The sequence below is a fragment of the Perca fluviatilis genome, chromosome 18 (genome assembly GCF_010015445.1).
Source record: "Perca fluviatilis chromosome 18, GENO_Pfluv_1.0, whole genome shotgun sequence".
Taxonomy (NCBI): Eukaryota; Metazoa; Chordata; class Actinopteri; order Perciformes; family Percidae; genus Perca; species Perca fluviatilis.
This window is the reverse complement of record NC_053129.1, coordinates 26,298,234-26,312,319: the sequence shown is the minus strand read 5'-3', so window position 1 is coordinate 26,312,319 and position 14,086 is coordinate 26,298,234. Positions and strand designations below refer to the sequence as shown.

General features: G+C 40.8%; 1 protein-coding gene across 1 annotated transcript; it reads right to left on the bottom strand.

Moving 5' to 3' along the window:
• Window positions 1-1,604: 1,604 nt before the first annotated feature.
• On the bottom strand, window positions 1,605-13,994 carry hadhb (hydroxyacyl-CoA dehydrogenase trifunctional multienzyme complex subunit beta). The gene is made up of 16 exons (XM_039782617.1): window positions 13,882-13,994; window positions 11,678-11,750; window positions 10,987-11,028; window positions 10,640-10,736; window positions 10,438-10,482; window positions 9,209-9,308; window positions 8,909-8,996; window positions 8,260-8,447; window positions 7,971-8,151; window positions 6,409-6,530; window positions 5,840-5,919; window positions 5,695-5,742; window positions 5,052-5,139; window positions 3,598-3,672; window positions 3,169-3,333; window positions 1,605-2,023 (listed from the first exon to the last, which is right to left on the bottom strand). The coding sequence occupies exons 2-16, from the start codon at window positions 11,742-11,744 to the stop codon at window positions 1,988-1,990; spliced, it is 1,422 nt and encodes a 473-aa protein (XP_039638551.1). The 5' UTR covers window positions 11,745-11,750; window positions 13,882-13,994; the 3' UTR covers window positions 1,605-1,987.
• Between the last annotated feature and the right edge of the window lie 92 nt (window positions 13,995-14,086).

Genomic DNA, 14,086 nt, shown 5'->3' with positions numbered 1-14,086 from the left:
GTCTCTTTTATGTAGACCTTAGTGGTCCACTAATACTGTATCTGAAGTCTCTTTTATGTAGACCTTAGTGGTCCCCTAATACTGTATCTGAAGTCTCTTTTATGTAGACCTTAGTGGTCCCCTAATACTGTATCTGAAGTCTCTTTTATGTAGACCTTAGTGGTCCCCTAATACTGTATCTGAAGTCTCTTTTATGTAGACCTTAGTGGTCCCCTAATACTGTATCTGAAGTCTCTTTTATGTAGACCTTAGTGGTCCCCTAATACTGTATCTGAAGTCTCTTTTATGTAGACCTTAGTGGTCCCCTAATACTGTATCTGAAGTCTCTTTCCCGAAATTCAGCCTTGGTGCAGAGCCAGTCCCATAATGAGCTTTCCTTAGAATGTGCCATTTCTGTGTCTTTAGCTTTCAAATGCTATTGAAGAGGAGAGAGAGGGGGGGGGGGCAAGGTGGAGGGTGGGGTTGTGGCCTTGACCAACTGCCACTTTTCTCGTTTGAAAGCCATGATGTCTCTCTCTTTCTCATGGGTGGGCCAAATTCTCTGGGTGGGCAAACCAGAGAAAGGGGCGGTAACCTTGCTCCTTATGACCTCATAAGGAGAAGATTCCAGATCGGCCCATCTGAGCTTTCATTTTCTGAAAGGCAGAGCAGGATACCCAGGGCTCGGTTTACACCTATCACCAATTCTAGCCACTGGGGGACCATAGGCAGGCTGGGGGAACTCATATTAATGTTAAAAAACCTCAAAGTGAAATTTTCATGCCATGGGACTTTTAAAAGCCCTGTTGTTTCCCATTATGAGCAATGGTGTTCTACATGTGAGTTTCTTGTAAGTTTGAAACAGTTTTTGGTTATTTCACATGACAGATTTCTGTATTTGTCTTTTTGTCTTTGCTCCTCTCACTGGTTTGAAGTAGGCGGGGCTCATTTGAAGAAAAAAAAGAAGTGTTGTCACTTATGAGGATTTAGCAACATTTGCATCATAAGTGTAGACATTTGTGTGGTTGTTTGCTTATATTGCCAAATTTGATCAAACCACACCCACACAACGATGAAGCAGATAAGAGGGTTTAACTTTAATTGTTGCTTATGTAGTCACAAATATTTATTGTTATCCATATACAAATACATATACACATAAGCTAAGCGCTGAAACAAATGATTATTTTCATTACCGTGTTATCTGCCAATAATTTAGTTAATTGTTTTGTCTATAAAATGTCAGTAAATAGTGAAAAATGCCAATCACAATAATGTTGTCCTCCCTCTTCCCCCACCCCACACATTTTTTTTTTTAAAAATACTGTTGCTAATGTCTAACATCATGCACCTGCAACCTTGTGTGAGCATTGTGGCACTTGTTCACGTTGGCTTCTCCTTGATCTACTGTGGCTCATTTGTACAGGATGTTCGTTTGGACAAAAGTCTCCGCAATATAGATAAACCTAAATGTCTTCAAACGCAACAGTCCAAAACCCAAACGTATTCAGTTTACTCTCATATGAGACTAGAAGAAAAGCATACAATATTCACGTTTCAGAAACCGTAACCAGTGAATTTCTGCAAAAGGTCTATTTTAAGGGCGAGAAAGAATAGCAAACCAATTAATGAGTGGCAGTGTGGTCATCATCACACCCTTTAATTCCAACAGTTCGTAAGAAAAAAATATTACAGCGTATATAAACATTAGGATCACTGTAGCTCCTCTGAGTGCTTAAATTAAGCTATGTTACATTCGACTCAGTCACAATGCTGACAAGATGCACCTCAAAGTCTATAAACCTTTCTTTACAAAGTTACGCTATAATTTCACAGCTTTGAGGCAAAGCTGAATTTACACAAGATTCCTAAGACTCACTCGCATACTGCATCTGACTCCTCTCTCAGCAAGGCAAAGATGGTGCTAGTATGTACAGTCTGTTGTCTGGTGTGTGTAGCCGTTATGATGAACCTGAAGATCGAGGCTACCGATGGTGTTTTAAGTATTTTACTGGGGGTAGGCCTCAATCACCATGGCATGACCCTGGAAAACACAACACAAGTTTGTCAGGAAAAAACAAACAAATAAAAAGTTAGAGATGGTCTAAACAAGAAAGAAAATGGAAGTACTGTCAGACTTCCTTTTTGAAAAAACATCCGAGTTTCCCAGAATTTTACTAAAAATGTATACTGAGGTCTACATTTCCCAAAAATGTTACTTAACGTTTTAAATTGTGAAATTTGAATTCTACTAAAAGAGAAAAACTTTCTGCAGGTTTCACCATGTCAAATTTAAGACTTTTTAAGACCATTATGAATGAAATTTAAGACCTTTATCACAACATCAACTGAACCCTAAATTCAGTTTTTTTTTCAAACCACGTATCAATAAACCTGCACTTCCCCAAAGCTGAGGAATAAATTCCGTTTTACGTCTATGGTACAATCTGAAAGAGACTCGCGCCAATAAGTCAAAAGCTGATTGGCTGCAATATAAGTTGCATGTTGGTCTCATTTGTAGTCTTAATACAGCGAAATTATATTTGGACAAGCGAAAGAACTACAACACCACGGAATAATAAAAAAAAATATGAGCATTAGAGGCAGAGTTGCACAGTTGTAGGGAAATTAAGACCTGTTTAAAATAATGTAAGACCTAGAACACAATACTTGAGCGAATTTAAAGGTGCACTATGAGTTCCTGCATGACGTCACTTCTGTTGACGTTCCAAGTAAATACCAAACAAAACAGAGCAAGCTCGCCCCTCCCCCCATGTTTCCTTAACAGTCGTGACTAACTGACTAACTGTCACTAACCCCCACCCCCTCCCCAAACCATCTTGTCGGTGATTGGCTGGAGTGGTTTGTTGTATTTTGGTGCACAGCCTGTGCCCCTAGTGTTTGTTTGACGTTTACGACCCCTGTGTTATCTCCCGAGACCGGGCTTTTTCACAGTGTATTCAGGGGGCAGGCAGCTAGCGGATCAAGGAGAGATGCCTACGATTTGAGATAAAAATTAAATCGCGCTGAAACCATGCAGGAACTCATAGTGCACCTTTAAGACTTCTTAAGGCCTAACATTATTATTTTGAAATTTTAGACTTTTTAAGACACTGCAGAAATCCTGAAAAGAGTCAGCCGTGGCTTGTGTGACTCTGCTGTCTCATGCACACGTCAGCCAGCAATTACCTGTCCTCCAGCAGCACAAGCCGCCACCAGTCCGTACTGTCCTCCCTCCTTCTGCAGCCGGTGTGCCACTGTGGTTACCAGCCGGCAGCCTGTGGCACCAAACGGATGACCCAAAGACAGAGAGCCTCCCCACAGGTTGAACTTCTCCATGGGAGGAGCTCCCACCTACGCACGCACACACACACACACACACACACACACACACACACACACACACACACACACACACACACACACACACACACACACACACACACACACACACACACACACACACACACACAACACGGTCAGACTGATAATTATACTTGTACTAAAGTACTTATTAGTGTGAAATCTAAATATGACACCAATACCAATATACATATAAATCATCTTGGCCTTGATTTACTGTTAATCTGTTGCAGTATGACCAGTGGCTATCTTTACCTTTGATTTCCTGCCCAGGTACGTCTGACCGAACCAATCTGAGTCCAAAGCCTTCATATTTGCCATTATCTGGCCCTGGAAAACACACACAAATACAGTACATCCACAGTTACCATAGATACCAGACAGAAAACATATTGATTTCAACTGATTCAGAAGTGCAGGACATGAAGTAGACCAGTCAAATCTTACTCCACAACATTAATTCCCATGAATAACACAGGCCATGACTGGGATTAAGGCAGACACTAGGGCTGGGACGATTCGTCGACACAAATAATTTACGATGACGCGTCACTAAATAAAATAAATAAATAAAAATCTTGCGTGTAATGCGGAACTAATGTAATGTGGAACTACTGTTAGATACGCAGGTTCTAGGGACACCTAATCTGTACCTCCGCCTTAGCTCTGAAGCTAGCCGAGCTCCTCCGCCTACATGCAGTTTTTTTGTCAGGTGAGTGAGTCAGAGATAGCAGCACGAAGGACGCGAGTGGTGGCACAAGAGTTCCCCGCCGGGCTGTTTAAGATCGCAAGTTTGGGAAAACTTGGAGACTGTATGGCTGCAGCCTGCAGTCTCCCGTGTCATGTCCTCTCGTCTCATGCAGTCCCCGCCTTCGAAAACTTCGGTCTTCGGGTCAGTTCCAGTAGTAGGCTACAGGCGAGAGAGTGGTTGATGAGACGAGGACTGTGTGTCGGCGTTGTTCAGCAGTTGTTTGGTGTGTGAGTGGAAATACATCTAACATGCTAACGCATATCCGACGCCATCACCCAGATGTGCCAATCGCTGGAACGAGACAAAAAAAACTGTCCAACTTCTCCTCCCTACAGTGCTTAACCAGCCTTTAGATACAAATATTTACAGTTAAATTAAAGGGAGAAGAGCTTGGATGTTAAACTACTTTACCTACTGTTAAAAAAAGCAAATACAGGTTAATCTCTCATACACTACTCTTTTTGCACTCGCTCTGTTTTACTTTAAGTTTTTATTTTTGTATTTCTCCTGAAAGTGACTTTATTTTGCGGTTGGACTGATAGCCTGCATCTGGCATCAGGTTGCACAAAAAAATCATTTTACTTGAACAGTGCAGTGTTAAACAATTTTAATAAATAGAGATTTGAACCTTATTGAAATTTGTTTTGTGTAAATTGTTAATAACTGAGCAATGGGGAAAATAATCGTTAATTGAAAAATTCAATCGTTAGATTAATCGAAAAAATGAATCGTCAGATTAGTCGACTAATCGAAAAAATAATCGCTAGATTAATCGTTTCAAAAATAATCGTTTGGGACAGCCCTAGCAGACACAGCAATTGAAAGATTCAAGTTTAATCATGCATATCTGTAACTTAAAATATCTTGGAGATTGACAGGACATATTCACCCACCACTACACAAGCACACAGTGTCTCTTCCCCCCCCCCCCAAAGAGTAATGTGTTGCGATAACTTACTGCGAATGCCTCGTGGAACTCAAAGACGTCAATATCACTCATGGTCAAGCCAGCCCGTTCCAGGACCTTTGGTGTACCGTACGTCGGCCTGGAAAAGTTAAACAGGGCGCAGTGTCAAACAGAAATCAAACTGTTGGTCTTCAAAAGAGCAATTCAATTCACCTCAGAATAAAATGGGTCTCTACCTTCCAACACAAATGTACTGTACAGTAGGGTAAAACACACACTAGGTTAGCTTTAACAGTTCCATGCCAAATCTTATAAGAACTAGGGCTGTCAGCATTAACGAGTTATTCGCGATACGATTAAGGGCCGAGCATAACGCGCACATTTTTTATTTATTTTTTTAAATCGCATGCCGCCATTTATTAATTTATTTTCACTTCACTCAGCTTCACGTCGTGCCTAACAGGCTACTATTTTGACCCTTTGCCGCACTTTGCCATACTTCCTCGTAACACATCCTGCTGCTGCAGGAATAGCAACGCGGATTACATGCGATTAATCGCAAATAACTATAGAAATTCAGCGATTAATCACGATTAAAAAACATTTATCGTTTGACAGCCCTAATAAAAAACGCTTGTTTTGCAAATGTTGCTTCGCTTTTTTTTTTTTAGCTAAACTAAATTTGTGAACTCACCCCAAAAGCAGCTGATCTTTGGGGTCCTGGGACACGTAGACAAAGTCTCTGCCAGAATGCAAATATAATATGATCAGAACATCTGAAAGAGCATTATATTGTGGAAAACTGAGGCTGCTCTACCAAAAAGAGAGGGTGCAGATACCTGAGGTAGGCTTTAGGCTTGTAACCCATAGCCAAAGCTTTCTCTTCAGACATGATAAGGGCAGCAGACGCACCGTCAGTCTGAGGACACACACAAACAAGCAGTGTTTTTAATGCCAGGGCAGTTTATGAATGGTTCCACTTGTGAGCGAAAACAGTAGAAAGAGAATCTGGGGAGACAGTTTGAGCAGGGCTATACAAATTTGTTTCATTAATCGACCAAAAATGTTACCAGAAATTCTTAGGATAATAATAATAATAACAAAAAAGCCAAAAGTTGCTTAACAGTGTTTTGCTTCAGGTACTTTGTAGCTTTGTTTTTGCAGATTGGTGTGTGTGTGTGTGTGTGTGTGTGTGTGTGTGTGTGTGTGTGTAGCTTTGCGCGTTTGTGTGTGTGTGTGTGTGTGTGTGTGTGTGTGTGTGTGTGTGTGTGTGTGTGTGTGTGTGTGTGTGTGTGTGTAGCTTTGCGCGTTTGTTTTACACACAGAGTCAAATAAAGAATGGATGCGTTTTTGAACCGGAGGAATTAAGGACACGGAGTGCTGCAGGGCCTGGTGTGTGTGGGTTTACCAGGAAGGAGGAGTTTGCGGCGGTGACTGTGCCGTGAGGTTTGATGAAGGCGGGCTTTAGTTTGCCCATTTGCTCCATGGTGGATGGGCGGATGCCGTTGTCCTTGGAAACAATATCACGACCTGGTGACAACAAGCACAGACAAATGACATCTACCAGTTACAACAATATTACCACCAACGTTGAAAGTACACAACCATCCATAAAATTCCTGAAAACTAACACGACGTATTCAACCATCCCTAGTCTGGATCAACGGAACAAACCCAGAGCTAGCAAGCTACTCGCTGAAAATGGCAGGTTTAGAAGAAAATTTGGATTGTGCAACAAGGCAGGCCTGCTTGGTTCTTTCGTGGAATGATTGTTAAGATTTCCAAAGAATATGTTTTACTGCATTTCCTCTCTAACTGGGACGTTTTGGGACCGATTGGCGGCGACTGCTGTGGACCAAGTACACACGGCGAAAAGAGCAAATTACGTTTAACCATGTATCCAGCTAATTTAAACAGCTCACGTTTTTTTTTGCGGGGTGCAAGTGTTCCACCAAAACAAGTTCCTTCCCGAGACCATTTTGCAGAGCCACCGCTGCTGCGTCCGGAGATTAGCGCTGCCCAAGAGGATTGGGATTGGTTTAAAGGTCCAGTGTGTAACGTGTTTAGTTGTTCATTATCAAAAATCTGTGTTGCCCGTTCACAGACTTGTCCTTTTTCATGAATATTTACCACCACCATCAATTCCAAGTATTCCTTTTGGCTTGAAATGTTACATTTGCATTCACATGAACTGGGGTAGACGCTCCATATTCATGCGCCATCTTGAAATACGTTAGCCGGTAAGGGACATACAGGACGTACTGCTCCCCCTTTCGCGTTTTCGCTGTCACATGATAAACTCACAGGTGCTGCTAATGCTGCTAACGGGTATCGTAGCTTCCCTGCCCCGGCAAGTTTGAAGAACGAAACATGGAAGACCACACGTATTCAAAATCCAAATTTCAGGAACAGGAGTCTTCTTCTTCCCCCAGAAAAAAGGATGTTGAAAAGAGCAAGAGACTGGCTTTTTGAAGCGTGAAGGCTACCGTAGCTGTAATACGTACTTTGAACTGCGTGGTGCGAGAGAGTTGATTGCGATATATGATCTCAACGCCAGATGGGAGAAATTCGTACACATTGGACCTTTAAAGAAACGCAAACAACCCAGAGCGTATTTTTCTCCTATCCTAGAATGAATGTGTGGTTAGGCCTGTCACGATAACAAATTTTGCTGGATGATAAATTGTCCCAGAAATTATTGCGATAAACGATAATATTGCCGTTCTGATTCCATTTTCATCTAATATAATGATAAAGGCATAATAATGCAGGTACAACTTCAAGCTTATCAAGCTCATTTTTATTTATCATGCGATTAATTGATTTATTGCATATTGCGACAGGCCTATGTGTGGTGGAGCCAAACCTTTCTCCACAGCGATGTGGAGAAAGAGCTGGCCATGCGAGACTAAACCATCCCTAACCCTTGAATGTGTGAGGTCATGCATCTTTAGTTTAAAGAAAGTTTACCTGGCACTTTAAAGGAGATGACATCCTGCAGCAGACCGGCGTCCTGGGCCTGTTTGGCCAGTGTGTGTGATCGCACAGCGAACTCATCCTGCTCCATTCTGGAGACCCCAAATGCAGCAGCCAGACGATCAGCACTGTGGCCCATCGTTTCAGCTGTGGAGAACTCAGCCACAGCAGGAAGCTACAAAACGCACACAAAGACACAAGAAATTTGATTTCTGATGCTACAAATCACATGTAACAAACTGAAAGTGGTGTAACTCTTAAGAGATTTTAAGTGAATATATACCTCAGGGGAGAGATGTGCTAGCCGGATACTGCCAATCAGACTGAGCCTTTGGCCAAGGGTCTTCGCCCTATTGAGGGACAGCATGGTCTTTCTCATCTTACGGCTGTGACGGATAGGAACATCGGACATGAACTCCACCCCTCCTGCCACAACAGAGTCACACTGGCCTGCAGCAATCAGACCAACAGCTGGAGAGAAGGACGGAGGAAAGAGAGCCAAACAAAGGTCAATGTATTTTAGAGGAGGACAACCAAAAAAAATCTTAATCTTAATGTATAAGGACACACCTGACCTCGGCCTCCTGCTGTGACCCCCCTTTATTATTTCCCCTTCATTGTGATAAGACATCTGTGTAGTTTTCTTATTTTCCTCATCTAGAACATGCCCAGATGTTGTGGTGTGTTACGTCTTTAGCTCAGCTTGAGTGCTTGTTTGTTTAGCTTTTTTTTTGTTGTGGTCAAGATTAAAATGCATTTTTATTACTTCCAATTGATTCTCACAGCAGCAGCATACAGCATAACATCTTTGTTGTTGTTGTTTTTTCTCCCAGCTACAATGTAAGACTACTTAGTTCGGTTTACTCTGAGGGGCGATAAAAGCCATGTCAAATGGAAGAGGCTTGGTGTAGAGATTACTTTCCCTGACATACCTGAGGTCATTGCCTGGTTGGAGGAGATGCAGGCCATGGTGACGGTGTGAGCTGGGATCTTGTCAGAGAAGCCTGCACCCAATGCTGCCTGAAAGCACAGTGAAAAATGAAGGAGATGCACAACAAAACAGCAGCTCAAAAATGCTCCTTTGGTTAATATAATGCCTTAGCATGCAGTGGTAATGCTTAGGACCAAGGCTTAAAGAAAGTACATGTACGCGTGTGTGTGTGTGTGTGTGTGTGTGTGTGTGTGTGTGTGTGTGTGTGTGTGTGTGTGTGTGTGTGTGTGTGTGAAAATACCTCTCTTGCTACATTGCTGGTTTTGACCTCCTGAATGACTGTTCCATAGATGATGTAGTCTACAGCATCTTTGGGTAAGCCCGTCTTGTGTAGCAGACCCCTAGGGAAACCCAAATGGACAATTTTAAATCACAGTAGCCCTACAAAATGTTTTTAACAAAACACGCCACCCCCCTCTCACAGATTGTTGCTCCAATGTTCCTCTTTCTCTCTCCCCCCTCCTGTCTGAACTGACGAGTTTCAGCCGTTTTCAAACGTTTTAACGCCTAGATATTACATCTGAGGGTCACCCGTAATTCACAGAACCCTAGTTATACATGTAACGCTTGTGTTAACGTCTAAACCGGCAACAGCCCTGGTCTATTTGGTACCCTGGGTCACAGATTTTTCACAGATTTTTGGAGAGTCTAGACATTCTTCAATAACTGGATTTTTTCTGGTGAAAAGGAAAATAACTTCTGTTTTAATGAACACTATAGGATGGGACCAGGATCAATTGATAAGTGTAATAATATATTCAATTACATTTTATTTATAGTATCAAATCATAACAAGAGTTATCTCAGGACACTTTACAGATAGAGTAGGTCTAGACCACACTCTATAATTTACAAAGACCCAATAATTCCAGTAATTCCCCCAAGAGCAAGCATTTAGTGCAACAGTGGCGAAGAAAAACTCCCTTTTTAGGAAGAAACCTCGGACAGACCCAGGCTCTTGGTAGGTGGTGTCTGACGATGCCGGTTGGGGGTGTGATGAACAGTGGCAATAATAGTCACAATAAAGATGATTGAACTATGACTAGAAATAGTAGTTGTAGTAGTTCATGGCGTAGCAGGGCACTGCAGGGCGTTACAGGGTGCAGCAGGGCTCTGCAGGGCATAGCAGGGCTCTGCAGGGCATAGCAGGGCGCAGCAGGACGTAGCAGGGTGTAGCACGACCACGGCAACAGCTACAACTATGATTTAGGTGCCACCCTAATATATGACTGTACATGTAATTTACTAACATAAAAATGTACTCAGTGTTAAGTTACTTGTTACGGTGCTGCTTGGTGGCCACTATTGAAAAAAAAAAGTGGTATCAATGGCCAGTTTATTGGAACAACTGCACGCTACGTCAGCAGACTGTAATTCGATTTATGGTGTCAATTAAAACTCTGATGGTGGATTTGTTAGCGTTATGACACCATTGACACAAAAAAAACATAACCTATGAAAATCACTTACTGCAGAGCTGCTCTGGCCAAGTCATGGGGCATTAGGTCAGCATATCTGTAAACACAAACCAGAAAGGTACATTCAAGATAAGACACTCTCTCTGTAAATGCCATTTGACAACAGGCTTTCCCTCTTCCTAAAGTTATGCTGGTTGCTGGTATGGAGGCTCCAGCCAGTGAACTTAACCATAAGAAAAGAGCCAGAGACGTACGTGGTTCCAGACAGCAGGAAAGGGGTTCGAACTCCTTCCACCAGAACTATGTTCTTCACACCAGGCCGTGCCAGTGTCTTTTTGCTCTTTGTCTGAACTGAAAGAAAACGAAGACAGTAACAGGGAGTCAGACTCTGATAGTTGTGAGCTGACCTGAGGATTGAATACTATCTTAATATCACATTTTCAACCATTTAGATTCCACCTAGACAAGGTAGTTTTGCATAGGTTCTGTCCAGGATAAAAAGAGGCTCACGATGTTCAGCTCACATTTTAAACAATGGGATCTCCACAAGACTATAATCTGGATTGGTGTGTAAGTGATATCACTTAGAGGAACGACTTACCTTGAGCCTGAAGCTGAGCTGTCATACTGAGAGAGCGCGTCCCTGAGACAGACAGAGAAAAACATTCCTTATCATCCTCAATTATATCATTTAACAGGGGACTACAGATGAAAAATAGCCTTTTGGCTAATTCTGGCTTTTTTTTTTTTTGGGGCCATTTTCAGCCTTTATTTTGATAGGACAGAAGAAGACATGAAAGGGGAGAAAGAGGGGGAATGACATGCAGTCAAACCCGGGCCCGCTGCATCGAGGAGTAAACCTCTATATATGGGCGCCCGCTCTACCAACTGAGCTATCTGGGCACCCAATTCTGGCTTTTTTAACAATGTTTGTTCATGTGTTTTATGAAATTGCACTGTCCCCTTTTAAATAAACCAATAGAAGAATTATATCATTTAAAAAGGGGTCTGTACTCGATATTCAGCAGCACATTAATATAGCAGCAAACAAATATATATGTGTAAGATATAATGGCTGAGCAGAGAATCAAGTCTATACTATACGACAGCATTTTAGATGACAGTGTTGAGCAGTCTGAATTTAAGGCCAAAGATCACTGTATGTATTCATAATTACACATCAAACAATCTATTAGCTGTTGGTGCTGTATTTCTGACTCTCTATATAGTATTGCTTTCACATATATTTGAATATGTTTATCTGTGAAACAAATAATATTAAAGAAACGTACCCAACCACACTGCCCGGGAAGGGCGGACAGAGCCGCTCCGCATTGTGTTCAGCAGCATGGAAGCCATTATGTTCTACAGAGAAAGAAACTGTAAGTGTTACTACAAAGTTATAACCAGGGTTGTGATGAAAAAGTTCATGGCCCTACATAACACTCATAACATTTCTCAAGCAAAAAAATGAAGACTTCCATTTAAACTGGACTGCAAACTGCCAGCTAATTCAATAATATAGTGTTTCAAACACATTTATATAAATGGGGGTAGGCTAAATAACAGAAACACCTCTCTGTATAATACAGTACAATTCAGTAGCACCTCAAACTACATCCTCCAAAATAACCATAACATTAGATTAAGCTCTCTCTAAAACAGTTTCAACAAAAGCTGCAAAGTATAAACTGCATGAAGAGAGGACTTATTTATAAGATAGCATTGCAACCTGTCCAGTGCATACTATATATAGCCTACACCGAACTTTTGCACATACCTCAACATCTTTGCTCATACTGCACTAAGCCTTACAGCCTTCTTTTCTTATTGTTAATCATTTATATTTGTTTGTTTATGTTAACGTTTCTTTTACTTTTTCAATTTCTATATTTGTGCATATCAAATAGAATAAAAAGAAAAAAGAAATATACAATAACATAATAAAATGCACAGGTGGGAACAACCTGAGGGCTTGTAAAGGGAACCCACCTAACATTGGAATTAAAGACAGCTGTACATGCTTGCCACAAATTTGCAAATTAACTTAATTATTTTTTAAATATTTAAGGAAAGAAAGAAATATATTTAAAGGAAAGAAAAGAATAAAAATCCCATGCAAGGGGTACTACAAAAAACAAGCAAGAAAAAAAAGGGAAAAAAATTACAGTAACATAATATTTACACAGTGTTTTGCCTATACACTGTGTCATAACTAAATTTACATAGAGCTGTACTCTTATAAACAGAATCATTTATTATTTATTTCCTTTTAATATGTTTATCTATGCACCATTCATCTAGTCAAATTCCTTGTAAGTGTTACTTACTTGGCAATAACATCATACTACAAAGCCTCTCAGGTTGGCTTAATACTCTAGATCTACCTCTGTAGGCAAAAGGTCAACTGTGACTTGAAAGTCTGAATCACATTAACTAGACATAACAATAAAGGCTTGGACTGTTTATACGATTAGCTAATTTCACGTATGATTACCCCCAATATTCACACTCCATATAATACTGTTGACATGCAACGTTACGTTGCTGTAGAAACACATAACTTACCCAGTGATGGAATGTAACCAAGTACATTTTTCTCAAGTACTGTACTGTATTGATATACTTTTTTCCCCCCTGCTTTTTACTGCTACTCCACTATATTTCAGAGAGAAACATACTTTTTACTGCACTACAATTATGAGACACTCTGTTAATAATAATTACATAAGTCTACATACTGTTTGATATGCTCGTTTGATATAATGCAGTACTATGCTACCAATATACCCAGTAGTATTAAGTATCTGAAAAATAATAATGCTTCTGTATTATTAATACTTCTGTAACATTTTGACTTCAGGACTTTTAGTTGTAATGGAGGTATTTTTAGACGTGGTATTTCTACTTTAAGTAAAAGATCTGAGTAACGTTACTTCCTCCAACGCTGACCTCAACGTTACCCCCACCAACTATAAAACTAAAGACCTTTAGGCTCTAATCTGCTACGCATAATATATAAATAGCTACATAGACGCCACAATATGTCTTATTTATGTTATATTATGTAGGACAGTATGACGGTCACCCTGCCCAACCCCCTACCCTGCCTTTGACCCTTCACCTAGATTCCTATACTAGAGAATGACAGAGACAGAAATGCAGGATCACGGGACTTAAACAGGGTCATAACTGTCTACGGATCGATACATTATTTGGTTCTTTAAAGTAACGTTTACAACAATCAAAAACACATGACTGAAACATTGTAAACAGTAAAACAACGCTGGACGCAAGATGCAAGCTAACGTCAGTTAAGCTAAGTAGCTACTAGTTAGCTGAAGTGTCCATTCAATTGTGATCTATTACCATAAATATATCATGATACGATCTATTCCTCTATGCTTGGGGTGAAGAAACGCATTTGAAGAGTTCATATCATGTATTGTCTCTGTCTAGTTCTATTATCAATAGTTATGGTTCAGATGTAGCTTACCTATAATTGAGTTCTGTCTTTGCCGAGACCTCTTCCCTGCTGCTCAAACTAACAGCCAGACACACCAGCGCCACAGTGGACTACGTTTTCAAGGACCCACCAGTGTGTTAGCGGACTAAAATATGCCTGAACGAAACATGGACAACAAATGAATGGTTACGTATCTGCTTTCGTATAATCCTAAATTACAATACCGACATCATAT

Coding starts and splice junctions, on each gene's coding strand:
- hadhb (XM_039782617.1), bottom strand. CDS start 11,744: ATGGCTTCCATGCTGCTGAACACAATGCGGAGCGGCTCTGTCCGCCCT. Junction 8,997..9,208: donor CCAGCAATGTAGCAAGAGAG/GTATTTTCACAC, acceptor CTGTGCTTTCAG/GCAGCATTGGGTGCAGGCTT. Junction 8,448..8,908: donor CAACCAGGCAATGACCTCAG/GTATGTCAGGGA, acceptor CCTTCTCTCCAG/CTGTTGGTCTGATTGCTGCA.